Consider the following 22716-nt stretch of genomic DNA (forward strand, 5'->3'; position numbering starts at 1 on the left):
TAATTAATGTATGAGGCTGGGTTCACACCTAATTTGGTCCTGTGTGTCCCTGTTCTCCATTTTAGGGACGAATCAGGCCCGAATTTTTGCCTGAATTCAGACCTGAAATGGAGCCAAAGATGCAATCCGCTCCTCAGCCACCATGGTGATGTGTGAACCAGTTCCATTGAGAACTGGGCACACTCTGCTGTCATGCAAATTGGTTGCAGGGAAACCCACTTCCAATTCACACTAGTGTGAACCCAGCCTGAGAATAATATGCTTTATAGTGGCAGGACATATAAGGTCCTTCAAAAAATATCAAATATCTGCACTTGTTTTATACTGTATATAATCCAGGAAAGCCCAAAGCTTCTGAAATGATATGCTTCTCCCTCAATTAATTTTACATGGTTTTTCATGCAGAAAGATGTTTTCCTTTCATTGTAGAAAACTTGAAAAGTAGTTGTGGTTTCTACTGATTGGCAGTTCACAACTTTTACAAACAATTTTATACCTAAATAACAGACATTTACCAGCATACTTAAAGTAGAACTTAAGACAAAAGTTTTTATTATTATTATTTTGGACAGAGTAAGGGAGGGTAATTATAACCTCTGTCAAGTTTTTTTTTTTTTTTGCCATCTGTCTATTCTGGGAAATTCCATTTCACTTCCTGTCACATAGTCAAAACAGGAAGTGAGAAGAAATCCCTCCAAAGTGAGGGAATCCCTGGTTGTCACCAGAACTAGTGTCCCCATTGGAATGTTTCCCTTCTATTAGTGTCCTTGGAACCATCCAAAATAAAGGAATAAAAAAATGACAGTTTTTATTTTTTTTTCCTTCTCCACTCTGTCCAAAACTAAAAAAAGTGTTACCTTCGGTTATAATTTAAACGCACCTTCAGGTAACCCCAGAGATTTGTGCTATTCAAAAATTGTCAATAGCAGTTGCTTAATAAACAGGCAAAAAATTGGGGGAGCAAACCCTGAACATGTATATCTAAAGCCGGTGCAGCTATGAACCAAGCGACATGTATATTAAAAAACAATAGCGCACACATGCAAAAGAAATGACTATCAAATATGGAGACAATCCATAAATAAAAATGGGGATTTGGTCCCACCATATGGCCATATCGTGCTCAAGCCCACCACTACGTCAAAGTACCCCATTGTCAGTGGGTCCTACACTATCCATAAAAAAGGATGACTCCAGCCTCTCTCTCCAAGGGTTAGAGAGGCTGGATTCATCCTTTTTTATGGATAGTGTAGGACCCACTGACGATGGGGTACTTTGACGTAGTGGTGGGCTTGAGCACGATATGGCCATATGGTGGGACTAGATCCCCATTTTTATTTATGGATTGTCTCCATATTTGATAGTCATTTCTTTTGCATGTGTGCGCTATTCTTTTTTAAAATAACAGTTGCTTAACACCCACAGATTGCTAGTCTGTATGACACTGGAATCCTCAGTGAGTTGCAGTAATGTTTAGGTGCTTTTTCAGAGTGTTAGGGCCCATTTACACAATTGTGTTGTGGTAATGTAAACAGCAACACGCATGGTTTTTGTGGTGCCATTTCACAACACACTAGGGGAAATGCACCTGCACTGCAGCTCTCCACAACAGATGATGCTATGTTGCAGTCTGGTAGCAAGTTTGGGACATCAACTATTTTCAGGATGCTGTGGTGTATGTATTCAACTTACTTCACCGCACATTATTACACCAGACAGTTTACACTGCAAAAATGTAAATAGGCCCTGAGTGTCCAAACTCTCCTGAGGAGTAAGAGCTTACACTTCTCTTTAATAGGCAGGTCTGTTATCTGTGTTAATGGGAGAGCTCTTTGTCCTCCACTTTAATTGGGATTTAAGATTTCAGAATTAATCTAGCCATACACTGCTTGAAATTCAGCCAATTACTGCTGGCTTAGCCAAACCTCAAGAAGTGTATGGCCCTGCCATCGCCGCTGTGTTCAATGAAAGTCAATTGCTCAGTGGATTTTTGTTGAAGGAGCCTGCTGCAAAAATTTTCGGCTGAACAGTGCCTGCACCAGTTAGATGCAGGCACTGTTTGGGTATTCTGATAGCTGGTGACACTGGCTGTCAGAATACAATAGCTCAGCAGGGAGAATTTGTCCATCTCTGCTGTTAGCGTGGATGGAGGAACCTGTAAGATTTCTTTTGTTCGGACCGAAACAGGCTGAACAAAAGTCTCAATGTATATGGGCAGCTTTATTTACTGGGACTGAAGGAAATGTCTTGTTAGAAGATTTACTTGTCTCCCCAGTAGTGTGGCAGAAGTTGAAACCTGAAAGAAATGATAACTCTTCTCCACTTTAAACAAAAATAAATGCTGGGAATAGGCTTTAATAATAATAGGCACCTCAAAAAACACTGTACTTTAGTGAAATATACAAGTTTAAAAAGTTTTTTTTTTTTTTTTAAAAATACACCACCAATTTTTATTCTGCGCATGCTTTAAAAATGTCTTTTGATTTCTTGTTCATCAAGACTGGTTGATCGTTTTAGCTATTTTTTCTTTTCTTTTTGTGCTGCAGCTCCCAAACTCTTCCCAGTGGCATATAACCTTATAAAACATTTCCTGAGTGAGGACACAAGAAGAAAGATCATTGTAGTAGGAGGTATGGATCCTATTTTTTGAAAAGGTAACCTTTATCAAGCTCATAACCACTAGCTTTAGTGACCCATGTGGCTGATTTGTGGTCCAATTGTACTTTGCTATTTAGCCAAAAATAGCATTTGATGAAGAAACAACAAATGCAAACAGCTTTTAATTTATTTTTTTATTTTTTTAATAAATCATTTATTAGTATTCAAAAAGTGAGAACGTTGTCTTTACAGAGGGCTTGAATACAGGTATACATCAGGTTTCCCCACTGTGCAAGACTTTAGCTGTTAGCAGGACTTGCTATACATTAGAAATACCTTCCAGCCATACTGCCAAAGGTAATAAGCTGGCTTTACAAGAGCAATGTTTGTCACAGATCCTAAACATGCATGGTTTTAATGAGTGTTAGGCCTCTGTCAGATGGAGCGAATCCATCCAAGCGGATCTGCTTGCTCAACGAATGTATCGCCATCCGTCTGTTTTTAGCAGCCTGGATCGGATCAGATGCCGGCCAGTGTTAGCCGTCACATGTCCGCTGATATCCAACGCCCCATAGAGATCAAACATGTCCACTGACATCCAACGCCCCATAGAGATCAATGGGTTGTCCGATCGGGTCCGCCTGAAAAACAGACAAGCGGACCCCATCAGTGCGCTGGTGTGAAAGAGGCCTTAGAGATGTTTCCATATTATTTATTTCTATACTTGCTCCAGGACAGTGACTCAAAGAATTAAACCATTAGCATCGGCATGAAATTCGGGTAACTCGTTTTTTAAAAAAGGAAGGTCAGGGTTAGTAATGGCAACCCACAAGTTTTTCACGAAGGCTGTACTTTCAGCTAAGTGGCTCAGCACAGAGTGGGATAGTTATTAATTTTCCATGGCAGCAAAATGTTTATTGCCTGCTGGGTTTTCCATATGTGGGATTCTGTTATGACTGTCTATAAACACTATTTGTGTAATGGACCGACTATGTTTGTATTCTCTAGAAAACTGGAAAGAAGTACTTCAGAAATATATAGATGCAGACCAGATCCCCAAGTACTATGGAGGAACTCTAACAGACCCTGATGGTGATCCAAAATGTAAATCCAAGGTATAATTAAAAGTATTATTATAATTCATTAATAAGCCATGAAGTATGACTGTTAAATGCCTTCATAATCATTTAAGGCCAACATACATATTCTAATCTTTATGACACTTTTTCTGCTACAGGAGTTCAGCAGATGAAAAATGCGATAAAAGGCTGCGTTTTTGCATGCTTGTTTTGACAGAATGTTAACCTATTAACGAATGCGCATAAACACACCTAGCATAACACACATTTAGCTACTTTTAGGTACTTTTGAGCATTTTTTTAAAGCTCCCCTCCTCAATGCAACTTTGGTGGGGGAGGGGGGGGGGGTTCTGTCTCTTAACTCCTGTAAACACCTATAGCGTGTATGGACACATAGGCTAACACAGAGGGGCGTTTAGAAGCTCAAAAAAAAAGAAGTTCAAATGCCTGGAAAAGAAAAGAGTTTTTAAACTCAAGTGTGCATGAGGGCTAGTAACGTTTGCTTATTTTGTGTTGGATTTGGAGAACATCAGCAAAATGACCAGTCCATGTGCAACAAAACACTAAGTAATACAAAACTCTAAGACACTGTGGAAAATGGTGTCTGAGCTTCTCTAAATGCAACATTAGATTCAATTTAGAGTTCACAAGTATAATTGAATATCCAAATTGTGTATGTATCAAAGGATAAATTCACCTTTGTATTATAATAAATAAAAAAATGCACATGTTTTTGCTGGAAAAAAATATGCATTTATTTATTTTTTATTTTACCAGTAGATTGCAGGTGCAATGTCAGGCTTCTGCAGACACTTCTACAGCTTTGTGTCAATACCTCCTGTATGGGCTGTCAATTTCAGAGCTGTTGGAAGTGTGAATGGTCTGGTAGTGAGCTGATCAGCACTCTTGCAGCCCATTGACACTACAAACCCATCTTCCGCAGTGGAGGATGGAACTTGTAGTTTATTTATTCACAGATTTCTGTGAATGAATGATGCAGCTGTGCAGGGGGAACCCTACACAGCCACGCTGATTTTATATGTGACATTGGCTGCCAAGGAGAGGAACCCCCATACATTGTCATGGGAAAGAGTGGGGTGGGGGGGAGTTACTGCGCTGGAACATGTTAGACCCTAATAACATGTTCTAAAAGTTAAAATTATCCTTTAAACTCGTACTAATGTTAGATGTTTGCAGTGTCCCAAAAAATAAATAAATAAATAAATATATATATATATATATATATATATATATGTTGAATACTTTAGTACTTCTACTCAAGTCACTTTTTGATAGAGCACTTGTACTTTTACTCAAGTATGGGTTTCGAGTACTTTATACAAGTGTGCTTAAAGTACTTCTACAGGAATCCTGGATCCACCATTAATTCGATTTCACAGTACAGGGTGGAGTTTTTGCTGGAGAGAAAAAAAGCTCTGCTTAGGCAGCTCTTGAACTCACGGAGGCCTTAACAATTGCCTCAAGCTTCTAGAATTGGAGTAAACAAGAATGTGACACCAATACGCCAAAAGTATTTATTTTATAATGAATATCTAGGGTTAAAATCCATGGTTGGAAAGTACCCTTTCATCAAAGTGTAGACAAGGATGAAAATGGCGGGCTAAAAAGAGCCCAGGAATGAAAAATATCACTAAATTCCTTCCTTTAAAATCAGCCATAGTAGCTGATTGATGTTTGCCTCACATTTCAGAAGACATTGTTCAACACAGTAAAAGTTGTTCAATTCAACTGGAATGCCAGTCTATATCTAACTAAGCCTAAAATGGCTCTCACCCCCTTTTTAACTGCTATTCTGACTACCCTGTAGAAAGAAGATGCTTATACTTTACTATTCTCTGGGCACTCTGGTCCAGTTGCATGATCGACTCTCAGTGGCAGCTTCAGGGGAGTGGAGGGACAGCCAACAACAGATGCCCAATAGTAAGCCTATGGATAACATAATCGCACAGGAATTTCAGATGTCAGCAGTATCTCCTGTTCCCTGAACCTGGCCACTGGGAAGATTATGGGACTGGAGATGAGCGCTCTGACAATAGGTAATCATATGCATCTTCCTTCTACAGGGTACTTACAATAGGAGTTAGAAGAGGGAGGGAGCAGTATTAGGCTTAGTTAGATTGACTGGAGTTCCACTTTAACGTAAATTGTTATTCTGGTCATATTACGTTACCATGCCTTGTTTATAATGTCTTTGTTTTGTATATCAGAATATATACTACTTGAATTACCAGGCATTAGGCCTTATAAAAACTGACTTTTCCATGTTCAGCTGCTGTTTTTTTTTTTTTTTAAAAATGTATTTTTTGTACTTAAGTATTGCAAGTATTTTTTTTTTTAATTTTGCTACTCAAGTACTAAAAGTAAAAGTACCAGTAGTTTTAAAACAAAAATTGCTACTCAAGTTCTGAAAGTAAAAGTACAAGTATTGTGTTATGTAGTTATTAAAGAAAGAATTCAAAAGTTTGAACATCATATTGTTTTTTATTATTTCAAATGATTAGCCTAAAGGACAATCACAATTCCTTTGGCTGTAACTTTTTGTAAACAAAAACAGATAAAGTATGTCCCTCCCTTTCCCCTTTAAAGCATCCCTCCTTCTCTTCCCTGCATTTTTTTTTCTCCACAGCTTATTGGTGCGCAAAGTTATATATAAACCAATGTGATACACAACAATATATTCCAATAATGAAAAAAAAGGAAGAGTGTATGAAATCAAAGTCAATAAAAAGTCCATAAATATAATGCCATAATACCATATATATGTGACAAAACAAGATGAATATATTTTCAAAGGTGCAGGAATCAAACGGGTGCTGTTCCAAATAATAGGTGCAGACTCCCACCACCTTGTGGATTTCCCCCTTACCCGGCAGATGAACGTAAGTGCAAAATAATATCCAAATAGACTCTTCCAGTGAAACAAAACTGCAAAACCTGTGCTCTCAACTTCCAGTGAAAAAAGCAAAATCAGCCTCTTACCAGAAAAAAGGTCTATGTACGCTTGTGACTCTCCTTGGTTGGGAGGTTCTCTTTCCCTTTAACAGCAGATATGTAGACCATTTTATTTATACATACAGTAGCATTTATTTTCATATACGCTGATTTACACATGACAATATACACATTTTTTTGAACTTCATGAAACCTGCCATCTACTGTTCTGGCAGTGGTAATTTTTATAATTGTAACGAGTAACTATGCAGCACAAAAAAAAAAATATTGGAGTAGAAGTATTGAAATCATCGAAAAAATGTAGTGAAGTAAAAGTGGAAGTAGGAGAAAAAAATTCTACTCCAGGAAAGTACAGATACCGCCTTTCGGTACTTAAGTACAGTAGTGAAGTAGTTCTACTTAGTTACTATACATCTCTGAGTCTTTAAGTGTCTCCTGTGAGGCCAGCTCAAGCCTAACAAACCTCAAAAGACACAAAAAATAAAATTAAAAATAAACCAAAAAAAAAAAATCAGCTATGAAGAACAAATAACTACATTGTGGTGCAATTTACCCACACAATGGGTAATCAGAACATCCATTAAATCTTACATCTTTCACCGAGTTATCAACATATCTGCCCTTTCAGCTGATGAAAATGAATGCAGATGGAGCTAAAGCCTTCTTAGTGACAAACATAAGCATGGGATTAAGTAAGGTTTAAATAAATATGAACCGCAAAGGAAAAAAACAGCATCATTTGTATATACTGGTTTTCCATGTACACTGACTGACTTTGTTTTACAGATAAATTATGGAGGAGATGTCCCTAAGTCCTACCTTGTGAGAGACCAAGTGCTGCAGAATCATGAGAATAATACAACAATAAACAGAGGATCCAGCCAGCAAATGGAGTATGAGATTCTGTTTCCAGGTTGTGTGCTCAGGTAAGTAGTCATAAGCTCCCTTTTGTACTGATTTCTCCACTGGACAAGTGTTTTGAGCGTTAACTAGACCTAAATAAAGAATAGTAATATTGACACTGTTATTTTATATTGTTAATAGAATACAGACTGATCTTTAATAAAAATGCAGATGCTGGATAAAAAATATGGAAATGCTACATGATTTGCAGGTGTAAAAGTAACAACATGTTTTGTGTTGAACATGGAAGTGATGTAACATTCTTTGCTTCCGCCGTGTGATGAGAACAATAGCCAACAAGGGAGAAGCCTCACTTTCATCATTCACTGCCTGCGCTGCTAGAGACATGTCAGAGCTACTGAGTTTCAAAGAGGGCAAATTGTTGGTGCCCACTTGGTTGGTGCCTCTGACTAAAGTTGCCAATTTATTTGAGGGGTTGCAAGGTACAGCATCAAAGATTATGACGGCATATACAGTTTCTGGGAAAACATTGTCTGATAAGCATAAGTGCGGTCGACGTGATCAAATGACCAAAAGAGCCAAAAGGACATTGCGCAAGATTGTGACCTTGATTTTGCATGAAAAGTGGTATCGCATTCTATTATCCACCATCCAAGACTTGTATGTGACAATTCCCAGGAGAATTCAGGTCTTCTTGGATACCAAAGTTGTTCCAACACCAAATTAGGTAATGATTTAGTTCTTTTACCATACTTGTTTCCATTAATTTTGTCCAACCCCTGTAGTTAGGAATAAGACTTTCTATTGATCTCCATTCTTTGTAATGATTACATTGTTTAAATGGCCCATTGAGCTTGAAGGAGCCAGACTTACAATTATTCTTAATTTCTTAGACTGGCCATAAATGGATCGACATTCGATCGGTTCAGCAGGAACCAGACAAATTTTAATTTATCTGTAGCGGTTCCTGTTCATAAACAATCCTGCTGGAAAACTTCAATTCGGTCAGCTGTAGTGATGATCAGTGTATTCTGAAAGTGGGGGAGTTCTGCTGTCAGAATACAATGAGACAGTGGGGAGGTTTCCCGCATCCACATCGAATGTGTGGAAGGGGGAAATGGGTCACTTTTTATTCAACCTAACTGACCCATGTTTTTTACTCTGATCATGTATTTTACTCTGATTATTTCTTCTTATTTTCTTGCATCCAGGGGAGGACTGGGCCAGGGGGCAGGGGGGCAATAGCCCCCCGGGCCACTCTGATGTTCCATAAAAAGGCTGCACTGCTTTTGCCACAGACATGCCTAAAGGATTCCTGGTGAAGAGTAGTAAAAAGTCCCCACTGCTGACCTACTGAGTGCGGGATGAAGACAAGGACAGAACGCAGCCCCCCCCCCCTCAGCATGGATGGTTTAAACAGTGTCTGAGCAGAGGCCGGTTCCATGCCCCACTGGAGACTCTTCCTCCAGGCAGCCCCAACCGAGCTGTCCAAGCTCCCCCCAACTGCCCCCTGCTGACCAGGTTGGGAGTAGAGAGTACCTGGAGCAAAGCCTCAGCCTGGAATGGGGGTCAGGAGGAGGCCAGGAAGGAGGAGAGTGGGAGGGGGGCCGAGTCACTGCATAATGGGCCTCTGGTTTATACTTGCCCCCTGGACTGAAAGTTGCCAGTCAGCCCCTGCTTGCATCTAATTTAATTGTCTAGTTCTAGAGATTATCTAGACATTTCTCACTTTCTTCTATCACAGAACTATTATCTCTCAACATTTTTGCTTTTTTGTAACCTGTGCATTATCACACGTACGGGTGATTATTGCTTACGGTTTAGCACTGTTGTCTAAAATCCAGGGTCCAAGATTGCGTACCTACCTACCTAAACGTTATTGAGCATGCACATTTGCCCTGTTTACCTTCAGGTGCTCTGATATCCTCCTTTAAACATGCTGGAAGATATATTGGCTTCTGCCTAAAGTCGGCCTTAGTACGCGTATTTGGCTGTTTTACTGTGGTACGGCATTAGAATCTAAATCCCTTTGAAGGACTGAATAGTGCTTTGAAATTGTTGGCTCTCCATCAGTGAATAAAATAAATTACTGACATATTGCCCAACCCTTGTATTTTATGAAAAACTAGGCAACGTGTGAGGGCATTTCCGTAGGATTCAATGTGTGGAGTGTGTTGGGTGGTTGCAGTGTGTATTGTATTATCCTCAGCCTGCTGCTGAAAGATTTTGACCAAAGTGTTTTTTTGCAATGTATCCCAATCTTCATACTTGTTGAGGATTTTTTTTTTTTTGCTCAAATAGTTTTTTGTATACAAGTTTTTCCTTCCAAATAAAACCAAACATTTCACAAACCCTTTTCTGCATACTCCCACTCTTCACCCTATTCTTGATGTAAACAATAACCAGCTAAACAAGCAAGATTAGTTTTGTTTTCTTGTCCAGCCTTAGTCCCGGTTCACACTTCTGCGATGTGGAAACACTGCGAATATGCAGCGTGTTCCCGCATCGCATCCTCACCCCTGGCAGTTCACACTGCCATATGCGATATGCAGGGGGTGTCAATTAAAAGTTAACGACACCCCCAGTTGAGATCGCATATCGCAGTGCGATCTGCAAGTTCGCACAGAATCGGATTGCACTAGTGTGAACCACCATGCGATCCGATTCTGCTGCGGATAAAAAAAAAGGGTCATGTGCGTGTTTAGTGCGATTGCGGTTCGAATTCAGCCATACAAAGTGTATGACTGAAATTTGCACCGCACAGAGATCGCATGTAATTTAGGAGCAGTGCGCTCAGAATTGCATGCGATCTCTGTGATTGCACAAATGTGAACCGGCACTTAAAGTGATTGTAAAGGTTTTTTTTTTTTTTAAATAACAAACATGTTATACTTTCCTCCTCTGTGCAAGGATTTTGCACAGAGCAGCCCCGATCCTCCTTTTCTGGGGTGCCCCAGCGGCGCTCCTGGCTCCTCCTCTTCATCGGGTGCCACCACGGAGAGCCGCTTTTCATGGGGGCACCCCTGCAGGCGTGCTCACGAGTCCCGCTGCTGCGTCCATTGACACAGACAGCAGGACTCTGCCCTGCCTCCCCGCTCCCGTGTCACTGAATTAAATTGACAGCAGCGGGAGCCAATGGCACCTGCTGCTATCAATCTATCCAGTGAGGACCCAAGACAGCGGCTGGAGCCGCTGGGCTCGTGCTCATCTCTGGAATGATCGGATTCAGGTAAAAAAAAAGGGGAGGCTCTGAGGGCAGCTGAAGCACAAAGTTTTTCATCTTAATGCATAGAATGCATTAAGATAAAAAACATGAGACTTAACAACTCCTTTAAGATGAGAAGTTCACGTATTTCACAGGATCAAGTTCCACATATGCATTATATCCATAGGAATCTTTAAAATATTAAATATGTTTAAAATAAAGTAGAATATTACAGAAAAGGGCAAAATCAAATAGACTAGATAGCACTAACTTGAAAGCAATATGATGACAAGGATGTCCCAATCACTCCCAAGTATGTGGCTCTTCGAAAAAAAAAAAAGGAATCCAACATCTTCAATACAATTCAGAGGTTTAGGTTGTTTTAGATCAAACTCATTTGACCAGTGTTATTGTGTCATTAATGTGTAATCTTATAAAGGCAGGTAGTGTGAATATGCTGGGATTGAAAAAAAACAGTCCGAAATGTATTTTCAAACTTCATTACATGTATGGAAGGTACAAAAGGAATACCTGTTGATCTTCTCAGAAATTCATAGTTGTCAGGTGTCCTGTACTCTCTGCTTGTGTCACCTTAAAAGGAACTACTGAACTCACCGTTTTTATCTTGGACTACAGGTCAGTTAGTAATTTTACTGTGTATAGGAAGACTGTGAAAGACTGAGTAGTTTGGTATAAGACAAAGGCTAGGTTCACATTACTGCATGATGGGGGAGTGCACGCAAACTCGCATGCATTTCTGACCTGTAGAGAAATGTCCTGCTCTTTATCAGACACGTGGGGTGCCATTAATTCTTAATGGCCACCCACGCATCGATAAACTGAACATGTTCAGTTCGATGCACCACGATTTAAAAAAAGGCACATTTCTGGAAAATCATCAGGTATTTTTCTGTACTTGTAGGGTTTTTTTTAAGGGTTTAAACTTAGGCAAATGTGCATGAGATATACAGTACAATGTGTTTTTCGTTATTTTACCTTGATACATGCGTTATTTTTTAATTGGATTTTTTTCCTCTTATTATTTTCTGTTCTTAATGGCCACCCATGCATTGATAAACGTGCGTTTACATGTTCAGTTCAATGCACCACGATTTAAAAAAAAAAAAAAAAGGCACATTTCTGGAAAATCATCAGGTATTTTTCTGTACTTGTAGGGTTTTTTTTAAGGGTTTAAACTTAGGCAAATGTGCATGAGATGTACAGTACAATGTGTTTTTCGTTATTTTACCTTGATATACGCTTTAAAACCCAACTTTGGTCATCTTTTTTTCTCTTTCGTTCATTAACGGACACAGCTCCAGAATCTTCTTGACCATTGGGTTATGCTGCCCCCTACAGGAGTAGGACACAAGGCAGGAAAAAGCTTTAAGATGCCTATGGGGCAGTCCCAGGGGATATACTCTCACTTCCTGCTATAGGCACTCAGTTTTTTACTGCCTAGTCAGGAGTAAGGACCTAGTTTCTTGCTGGGATCTCCGGTCCTAGCTTTTTTTTTATTTTTTAATTGGATTTTTTTCCTCTTATTATTTTCTGTTCCTGTGAGAACTACAATCAACTGCCGGACTGGGCGACGCACTGGATATTATAGATCCTTACGGTCTCCCCAGTCCAGCCAGCGAGCACAAATCGATCTAAGCACCGCGACAGGTTGGCCGCAACATAGCATCACTGGACGGGGGCTGGACACTCAGCCTGGTCACTACCTGAGTCACAGCGTACCTCTGGCCCGCAGCACCCCCATTCCAATATGGTGTGGTAGTCTGCCTGGAGTGGTGCCCATCCGGTTTCATGGTGTGGTAAGTAGTTTCCCCCCTCTCCCTTGGTGGTCTTTCTGGGTGGACGTGAGCCCCTCCCTGGGATGGTCAGACCCCCCAGGTTCCCCTCCAGCCCCTCTAAACAGTCACTGTGGGTCTTTTGGCTCCCAACAGTGGCAGGGATGTCCTTTGGGCTCCCTGCGGCGGTGGTTTGGCTGGGGGAGCAGATGTTTTATCATCTGCTGGTACACGCCTCATGCGGCTGGATCGGGCCAAAAATTTAGACTGCAGCTTTGCGGCCTACTCGTGGCTGAGGGACCAGGCTGTCTGAGCTACTGACCAAGTTTTCCGAGCTGCTGGGAAGCGGATGTTTAATTATCCAGGGGTACGCGCCTCACTCAGCTGGATCAGGCAAAAAATGTAGGCTGCGGCTTTGCAGCCTACTCGCGGCTGACGGACCAAGCTGTCCGAGCTGCTGTCCAAGCTGTCCGAGCTGCTGAAGCTGACAGAGCTACTGATGAGCATCCACCTTTCCCCCCACTGCCCTGGGTGTTCTGCTCTGCTGGGGCTCGCGTCCTGGCAGCTGGGCATCCTAAAAAATGTAGGCAGCAGCTTGCGGCCTACCGGGTCATGGTCTGCGGCCTACTGGGCCACGTGGTTTGGGCGTCGCCATTGGGGGGGCGGCCTCAGTGAGTTTAGCTGAAGCCCCCAACTCTCTCCCTGGGCATCTGCCAGACTGTGCATCCAGGCAAATGCGTCTCAGCCTCCATTGATATTTAGGGCACAACCTGCGACCTGCTGGGCCATATGGTCAGCCTGGTGCGTCTCTCGAACCGGGTGGTGCCGTGGGGGGCGCTTCATTTTTAGTGACAGTGTTGCAGCCATTATTGTGTGGGCGAGGTCTACTCTGCCTGTGAGTCTGCGTCACGGTGAGCGACCTCCCTCCCCCTCACGGGGGCTATGTCCTATTATGTTCTCTATGGAGGGTGACCCTCTTGCTTTTTTGAGGGGTCTAATAGGTGGTCCTCTTGGGGACCTTTGGCCAGCGACTGAGGTCAGTGGCCTCCCCTGCTTGTTATGTTTTCAGGGTGAGCTTAGTATATAGCGACCCTACTGGGTCTGCGTTAACGCACTTCGAGTGCTCTGATAGTAAGGATGATTCCTCTTTTACAGTATATGCACATGAAAAGGTGCTGGTGGATGCACTGATTGTATCGGTGCGGGAAATTTCAAACATGGGAATGCAGCTGCTGCGTCAGAGGCGCCGGTCACCTTGGTGCCCGCAGGTCCTCTAAAGCAGCAAAGATTTTCCCGCCTACTGTGACAAAATTGTTTCAAGTCAGTGGAGTTGTCCTAAACGCTAAATGGCGGTGCCTAAGCATTTCGATAGATGGTATCCTTTTGAGGAGACTGTTGAATAATTGGGAAGTTCCACCTGTGGTGGACTTTCCGGTCTCCAGGCTGAATAAATCCACCCTAATTCCAGTGGAGGAGTCTCAGATTTTTAAAAAATCCTTTTGACAGGAGAGCCGAGACTTTGACCTGCCACATGTTTACTGTGGCCGGTTCAGTCCTTAGGGCGGTGTTTACCATAGCATAGGTGTCCCTGACTTTGATGGAGTGGGCAAAGCTTTTGCGCCCGGATCTGGAGGGGGAACAGCTTCTCCCTGCCTTTGCGGAGCTGGCGGACCAGTTGGTTTAGGGGTTGTAGTTCATCTGTGATGTCTCCCTCTGTCCGTGACAGCAGTGATCCTTCAGCACAGGATATGGCTTAAATGCTGGTCTGCGGACCAGACCTCCAAGAAGGCCTTATCTGATCATCCCTTTGTGTGGGATCACCTGTTTGGATCCTCCCTGGATGATATCGTTGAGCAGGATTTCAAGACAAGGGATCTACGTCTGTAAGGCCCACCTTCGGAGGTTCCAATAGGACCTGGTCTGGTAAGCCGAGAGCAGGTCCTTCCGGACCCGTTGACCTCCCTGATTCAAGACAAGTGGGTCCACGAGCTGATTCGGTCTGGCTACAAGATCAAGTTTCGGGCTTATCCTCCAGAAAGGTTCTTTCCTTCCTACCTGTGTTTATCCCCAGGCCACCTGCGAGGTCTTTTCGGGGCGATGCAAGACTTGTTACTACAAGGGGTGATTGTTCCGGTCGCAGAGTCAGAATGTTTTTTTCATGGGTTTTTTTAAACTTGTTTTCAGGTCTCAGAAAGGAAAGGGAGGTACATCCAATATTGGACCTCAAAGCTCTAAACCCCTTGTGCGGGTACAGATGTTCCGAATGGAGTCCATTCGTGCGGTAGTGGCATCCCTACATCAGGGGGATCTTTTGGCCTCTACCAATATCAAGGACAATTACCTTCATATTCCGATATATGTCGGTCATCCGCGCCTCCGCTTGCCGTGGGCGAGGAGCATTTTTAGGAGGTCTTACTGGGTCTTATCGGCTCCTCGGGTCTTCACAAAGTGTTGGCCCTGGTGTTGTCATTGTTGCGCCAGCGGGGGATTGAGGTACTGGAGTACCTGGATGATCTTCTGTGAGCAGAGTCTCCGACTGCTGATGGGCAGCCAGGAGATTACTGCGCAGGCTCTTTCGGGACTGGCATGCGGGTGCTGGGTCTGATGGCGTCTACCTTTTTGAGGCGGTTCCGTTTGCTGCACAGTTCCTCACGAGACCTCTGCAAAGAGAGATTCTTGCCATATGGGGCAAGAATCCACGGTCTCTAGTCAAACTGATCCTGTTGAGCCGGGGTACGATAGAGTCTCTGATTTGGTGACTTCGCTCTCTGGCGCTTCGACAGGGAAAATCTTCCTTTCCCTGTACTGGATAGTAGTAACAACAGATGCCAGCCTGTCCGAGTGGGATGGCGTTTTTGGCATGGATTGTGCTCAAGGGGTCTGGAAGAATCCAGACTACCGATCGATATACTGGACATTTCCTGTGGAGGTGTTTCATCAGTTGTGCCTCTGGTGGGGAACTCCCGAGGTGGCCCTGTTGGTCTCTCATCTCAACAGGAAGGTGCTTACATTTGTGGCACGGTCTTGGGTTCCTCTGGCCGACACCACAGATGCACTGGTGGCTCCTTTAGGGCCAGTATCATCTGCAATACATCTTTCCTCTTCTAGAATTTCTGCCAAGATTCCTGCATAGTTTTCTAGAACTTCTGCCAAGATTCCTGCATAGGTTTGAGGCAGAAGCGATTACAGCCCTCCTAGTGGCTCCAGACTGGCCTCGCCGGTCTTGGTAGGCAGATCTCATATGGTTAGTCGCCGATGCTCCTTGGAGACTTCCTCTTAGAGGAGATCTGTTGGCCCGAGGGCCAATCTTCCATCTTCCCTTACAGTTGCTGGCTTCATGGCTTGGCTGTCGGAAACCTGGTGCTGAAGGATAGAGGGTTGTCTGAATTGGTGATTCCCACGCTGCTGCGCTGCAGGCTAGTAAATCTACTTCTAGGTTTTCCATCGCGTTTGAGGAGTATACTTTGCGGGTGTGAATCTCTTGGGTTCACCCCCGCTCCTTTTCCGTGACTCTGAGTTTGGCTTTCCTCCAACGAGGTGTTGAGTAGCACCTGGCCTCGGGTACCATCAAGGGCCAGGTTTGGCCTTGGCAGTTTTCTTTCAACTTCCTTTGACTACGCATTCTTTGGTTTGCACCTTTGTTTAGGGGGTTCGCCAATTGGCTCTCCCAGTGCGGTTTCCATTGCCCTCGTGGGATCTCAACTTGGTGCTGTCAGTTCTTCAGTAACTGCCGTTGAAAAACATTTGTGAGATTCCTCTGCTTACATTGTCCCAGAAGGTAGCCTTCTTGGTGGCTTTTTCTTCTGCACGTAGGGTGTCAGAGCTGGCAGCTTTGTCTTGTCGTTCACCTTGTAAAAAAGTGGTTGAAAAAAAGGGGAAATTTCCAAAAACTTTGCCCAGCGCTTAATGTTGTAAGGGATATGACCTACAGCTAGATATTAAAATCATGCATAAATTTCATAAAATTTCCTGATAGCAGCTACTGTAATGTTAAAACAGTCCATAAAGCAATGCAATAAATACTAAAATTGGAAGATGTTCAGCATTGATTACACTCAGCAGCGCTCAATATGTATTACCATATTGGGAATCAACAAGTCCTCATAAAAAGGTAAAAGCTATATTGTAAAAGATACAGTCCTCATAAAAGAGTAAAATCCACACTCAATATAGTCTTTTTGTTAGAAAAACCACATAAAATATCCATAAAATTTTGGTACCCCCAGTGCTCAGTATTCAGTGTTCTGATCCGGCGTGCACCTTCACCACACCAAAAAGTGATCCCCTTAGGAATGGACACTCACCAGAGTTACAATGATCATGCGCTTATAAGCATAGGTTGCTTGCACCCTTTGGGAGTCTGGGCCACCTCTGCTGACACCTGGACGACCACTGTGCTTAGATATCCCTCAGGGACCAAACGGTACCAAAAAAATGGAATGGGAGGCACAGTAGTGTAATACTGTCTTGCAGTTTTTTATTAAATACAACACACCAAAGCAAACCCCCCAAATCCAATATGCTTACATCAGATAAAAATTTCCAAGCATAAAATGATAATCAAGACGCTATGGCCAGCTCACCGCTGCTGAATGGTTCTCTTTCAGCCTAGTCAGATGGCGAGATCCGGATTCCAGCCAGGACGTCTATGACCATCAAGGAGACAGCGTGCCTGCGTTCTGACGCGTTTCGTCCCGTGGGACTTCTACAGAGGACTCAGGCACTCTGTACTGTACAGTACAGTGTGCCTGAGTCCTCTGTAGAAGTCCCACAGGGACTGAAAATTAATATTTTGCCACGATTACTCTATTTGTTCCGTACCTTGAAGATATCCATTAATATGCAGGACCTCAAAACATTCCAGAACAAGGTTGTACAGTTTATATGGGGGGATAAGAGGCCCAGGGTAAATAGACGCACCCTGTATACACCTAAGTTGAGGGGGGGTTTGGGAGTCCCCGATTTTCTCAAATATTATTACGCTGCACAGCTCACCCATTTGATAAGATTCCATTCTAGAGAACCCCGCCCAATTTGGATGCAGCTGGAGGCCAGTCATGTATCTGCTCATTCCATTGAACATCTACTGTGGCTACTGCCAAAGGACCGCCCCGCGATCCTGTGTCCCACCCTGTCCCTGTCTTTGGGAATATGGGATCGTCTGGCGAAATGACATGGTTTCAGATCTCCTCATGCCCCACTGGCGCCCCTACTGGGCAATCCGCGGTTTCCCCCGGGCCTCTGTCCCCTAGCCTTCGCTTGGTGGACCAACAAGGGTCTTCTTCGTCTAGCTGACTTATGTGATAGTAGGGATATTCTCTCCAAAACTGTATTGAAGGACAAATATTCTCTTCCAGAGGGGGAATTGTACCGTTATACTCAAATCTCTCATTATGCTTCCTCCCTGAAGAGCTTCAGCAATATAACTACCTCGACTCCAATGGAGTACCTTTGTACCAATATTGATAGACAGAAGGGATTTATCTCTACAATATATACAGTGTTACATGATGATGATGTTAAACTACCATACATGGTTCGATGGGAGGCAGACCTGGGGGAGGAGATGGACAGGGCGGAATGGAATCAGCTGGCGTTACTGAACTCAAAATCCCTAATCAATACCTCTCTGATTATAAGGTTCTTCTGAGGTGGTACATGGTCCCTGTCAGGCTGGCAGCGGCGGTCCGGGAGGCCTCTCCTTTGTGCTTCCGGGGCTGCGGTCAGCCTGGCACGGTCATGCATATCTGGTGGACCGGCCCTAAGGTCCGCCGATTTTGGATCCGAGTATACAATTTCATATATTCACTCACTGGCGTTAACCTGCCTAAATCCCCTATCCAAGCTCTTCTGGGTAAGCCAATAACTATGGCTCCAAAACACACTAAACGCTTGGTCGCTCTCATCTTTACGGCAGCCAAGATTACCATAGCTCGCTCATGGCGTTCCCCGGTGATATTACTGGAACTTCTCAAAGCTAAATTAACCTGGATCATGGTGAACGAGCGAATGGTGGCTATCCTCCAGGACAAATTGCCCCTGTTTGAGAAAACCTGGGACCCTTGGATGAGATATCTGGCGGGACCCCAGTAGCATGTGAGACTCTCATGGGGAGCTCCTCTGGGAGCCCCTCTCCACGGCTATTTGGCTTCTTTGTGACAGACCTGGACACCACCCTCCCCTTGCCCCCATATCTTACTCCTTCTCTACCCCCCCTACTCCCCCCTTTTCCTTCCCAGACTTTCTTATTCTCTCTTTCTATTTTTCCTTTTTCTTTCCTGAACCGATGTTGATCCATACTTTCAAAGACGCGGTCCCCTAGGGATCCCATTGGGTTTGACAGTGCCGCCTGGAACGGCCTTACTATGCACTATAGTTCTGTTATCTGGTACAATACTGCGGCTACATGGTTCCCCTGAGGCCGGGGGTTGGCGATGGGCTGGGGTCTGGACGTCCGCCCCTCTCCACTGGGCGCAGTGTGTTCCCCTGCGGGGCGCCGGGAGGGGGCGGATCCGGGCCTGGCCTGGACCGACCGGCCGGGGATGTAGCAAACAATGTAGCGCTTGGAAATATTGTATGTTATTATGAATCCCTGCGGAGACTGTGTCACTTGTTGTGTTTTTAAGTTGTACCCATGTACTCCACAATGGACGTTCTCTACACTGTTTTATTGTGTATTCTTTTCCTATGCATTTAAAACAATAAAAATTTATTGAAAGTAAAAAAAAGAGAAAATTGGGTTTTTGTCTTACAGTAAAATCCTTTTCTCTGATGTTCATTGAAGAACACAGCACCCACCCCTCAGTTTTGTTGCAAGCAGTGTCAGAAGAAATATAACCCAACTCAACAGAGTGCCTATAGCAGGAAGTGGGAGTATATCCTCTGGGACTGCCCCATAGGCGTGGTAAAGCTTTTTCCTGCCTAGTGTCCTACTGCTGTAAGAGGGCAGCATAACCCAATGGTCAAGAAGATTCTGGAGCTGTGTCCGCCAATAAACATCAGAGAAAAGGATTTTACGGTAAGACAAAAATCACATTTTTTGGGCAGACAGTAATCGACCTAAGGTTATTAAATGATATTTGCCCCTGGCAGATGATATTCTGTAGTGTCTTTACCCCATGCTGTGCCCAGATGGCAGGGTCTGGAATGGACTGAGTAATAAAGGGATAGACCTACTGGTTTTTATTTACTGCATGTGTCCCCATTTTGGACATTCCACCCCACTCCTCTTTTGGGATAGGTGGTGATGGGAAGTCTCACTAGTGAAGGCAGAGACTGCAACACAACACTTTTCTTCAGTAAATGAGCATGGGTTAGAACCTTCATCAAGTTAATATTACTGGTTTTGTCTTCCTGTCCCAGTAACGACAACTCTCTTTTTCAGGAGCAAAGTAAAGCTGGCCATGCACTAGTAGAATTTTATTTGATCATTTTCACTGTAAGAGCATTTATTTGATTTTCTCGTGAGTGGAGTCAAATCGTGTTTGTTTTTGGTTTGCAAAAAATTTGAAGGAGCAGCATGCTTTTTCTCAAATAATTAACAGGGTATGTGGTTTTCATTTGGGAAAGTCCATTCACTAAATGATTTTAACCTGGATGATGGAAATGTGATTATACAGTGTTCAATATAATTTGTATAAAGGGGAAAATTATGTTTTTCGATTATTAAAGAAAAAAAAAATTTGAAATTTTGCAGTTTTTTACCTCCTATGAGTAGGTATACATTTTTTTTTTTTAAATCAGATTTTGTGTAGCAAGAGGACCTGTGGATCAGAAGTCTTTACCTTACTTTAAAAGCATTGTAGATTATTTCTGTAAATCTGTTGATTAGTCACAAACCAATAAATGTGTTTACACAGGTGGCAATTCCAGTCTGATGGTGGTGATATTGGGTTTGGGGTTTTCCGAAAGACCAAACCAGGAGAGAGACAGAAGGCTGGAGAAATGGCTGAAGTGGTGCCAAACGAAAGGTACAATGCGCACATGGTACCAGAAGATGGGAGCTTGACCTGCGCTGAGGCTGGAACATGTGAGTCCAAGAGTGAACTGTGATACATACAGCTAAGCAGTTGGCTGAGAACCAGTAGATGGAAGCACATTCAATAGTGAGTGATGGAATGTTACATTCCACTCACTAAACTAAAACACATTGATTATTCTTAATGTCTGCTCTTATTGGGTTGTCTTTGCAGTAAACAGCATTCATTATGCCTAATAACGGACCAGGGACATTAATGCTGGGGAGGAAAGCTCTAGGTCAGTGGTCTCCAAGCTGCTGCTTGGGGGCTAGATGCGGGCTTAATTCTCCCACTGACACCAGTGAAGGGCCACAGTTCCTCCCAATGACACCAATGATGGAGCACAATTTCTCCCAATGACACTAATGATGGGACACAACTCCTCCCATTGACACTAATGATGGGGCATTGTTTTTTCCCCACTTATGACAGGACCCTTTCTACTCCCAATGGCCACAGTCTGGACCCCTAAAGTCGGAAGGACAGTAAACTGGCCCTTTGTTTAGAAAGTTTGAAATCCCCTGCTCTAGATGATGCTAGATATCCTCCATCCAGGAAGTGTGGCAGGCTCTATGTGACTTGCTGCAGCTTTTAATGCACATGCACAAGCTCCCAGTGTGCAGTGAAATTGGAGTAAGCAATTTCAGGACAAGAGAGAAGCTTGAACAAGACTGAACATAAACCTGAAGTCCAGCTGTAACATTCCTAATTTAAAGTCCAACTATAGGCAATACTTTTTTTTACATTTTGGATACAGTAAGGAGGGTTCTAACCCCCATTTGATTTATTTATTTTTTTTGCCATCCGTGTCCCATTGCAGAGTTTTCCCTTCACTTCCTGTCCCATAGCCAAACAGGAAGTGAGAAGAAATCCCTGCAAATTAGGGGAATTTCTTGGGGACCCCCAGATCACCAGAACTAGTGTCCCCATTGGAAGATTTCCCCTCTATAACTTTTCTGGGGACGACCCAAAAGTTGGGGATTTTCTTTCCCTTTCAGTTATAATGGTAAACCGGACAAATAGAGAGGGTGAATCCCCCCATGGGGGGCCCAGACAGTAATAAAAACTGACAAGCATTCTAATCCCTCTCCAATTTATCCACAGCTAAAAAAAAAACATTTTGCCTTTAGTTATACTTTCATTTTGAATATTGGTAAATGCCCTAAAGGTAAATGTGGGATGCACATCTGACTGGGGTAACCATATACAGCTCACATTGTCCACATTTCACTCCCAAGTATGACATTTCGACAGGGATTGGACTGTTTAAGGCTACCTGTTAATAAATATTGGTATGACCCTGACAATCCTGTCTTTTTTCAGTTAGTAGAGGGAAGGAAGCAGTTAACCACATTGATAATGTCTTATTTATGATGCACAAGAAGCAGCAGCAGGTTTTGGGGTTACATAGGAAAAGCAGATTTATTTATGGGTAGCATTTTCAGCGTCATGTGCTTGTCTATAGCCAATTTTATTCACTAATGGGTTCTTATGTAATCAGTAGGTTTTATGATCAGTAACTCATTTGCTTATCTCTTAATCTGGCACCCCCTGTTTCTTGTTTAGATGTGCTTCGCTTTGACAATACATACAGCTTCATTCACGCCAAGAAAGTTAGCTACACCGTGGAAGTCCTGCTTCCAGATCGCAGCTCTGAAGAGAAGATACAGAAGCTAGAAGAAAAGCTGGAAACCAGCCTCAGCCTCTAAGTAGACACCAAAAATGCCATGAGTGCTGTGAAGCCCATCAAAGACCCTGAAGTTTGGTTGTAAAACAAATAATATGTATGAAATTTATGTGTATATATAGGATACAACAAAGGACCTTAAAATGTAATGAGGTGTACCGCAACTTACCCTTACTGCATTTTAAAGTGGCAACATATTGACTGTGCTTGATGGTCATAGTCCTTTTTCCATGCCAAAAAATGGCTACCGAAACATTAGTACTTAAGGTTAGCACAAAACATATCAACATACTTGAAACTGGTGTAACTCAGGCATGTCTTCTTCATTTTATTCATCCTTCAAAAATAGTGAAAAGAAATAAAAATAGAACTCCAGCCAGACGTTTGGCTAAAATAGCTTTGTCAGATTTGTATCACTGTATCCCTCATTGGACCTGTTTAATCTCATTTCTATTCCATGCTCTTTAGGTTGCAATAGGGAGCAATTACAGCGGTTCTA

General features: G+C 43.0%; 1 protein-coding gene across 1 annotated transcript in view; it reads left to right on the top strand.

Annotated features, from left to right (window-relative positions):
• Positions 1-22270, top strand: part of SEC14L2 (SEC14 like lipid binding 2) — a 79543-nt gene extending 57273 nt beyond the window's left edge. The window contains exons 8-12 of the mRNA XM_082252303.1: positions 2547-2630; positions 3607-3713; positions 7437-7576; positions 20372-20541; positions 22097-22270. Of these exons, the coding sequence (XP_082108429.1) occupies positions 2547-2630; positions 3607-3713; positions 7437-7576; positions 20372-20541; positions 22097-22239 (644 nt within the window). The 3' untranslated portion in view covers positions 22240-22270. The remainder of the gene's footprint in view (positions 1-2546; positions 2631-3606; positions 3714-7436; positions 7577-20371; positions 20542-22096) is intronic.
• The last annotated feature ends 446 nt before the right edge of the window (positions 22271-22716 follow it).

Source organism: Pelophylax lessonae, assembly GCF_965119305.1.
Source record: "Pelophylax lessonae genome assembly, chromosome: 1".
In the NCBI taxonomy this organism is placed as follows: domain Eukaryota; kingdom Metazoa; phylum Chordata; class Amphibia; order Anura; family Ranidae; genus Pelophylax; species Pelophylax lessonae.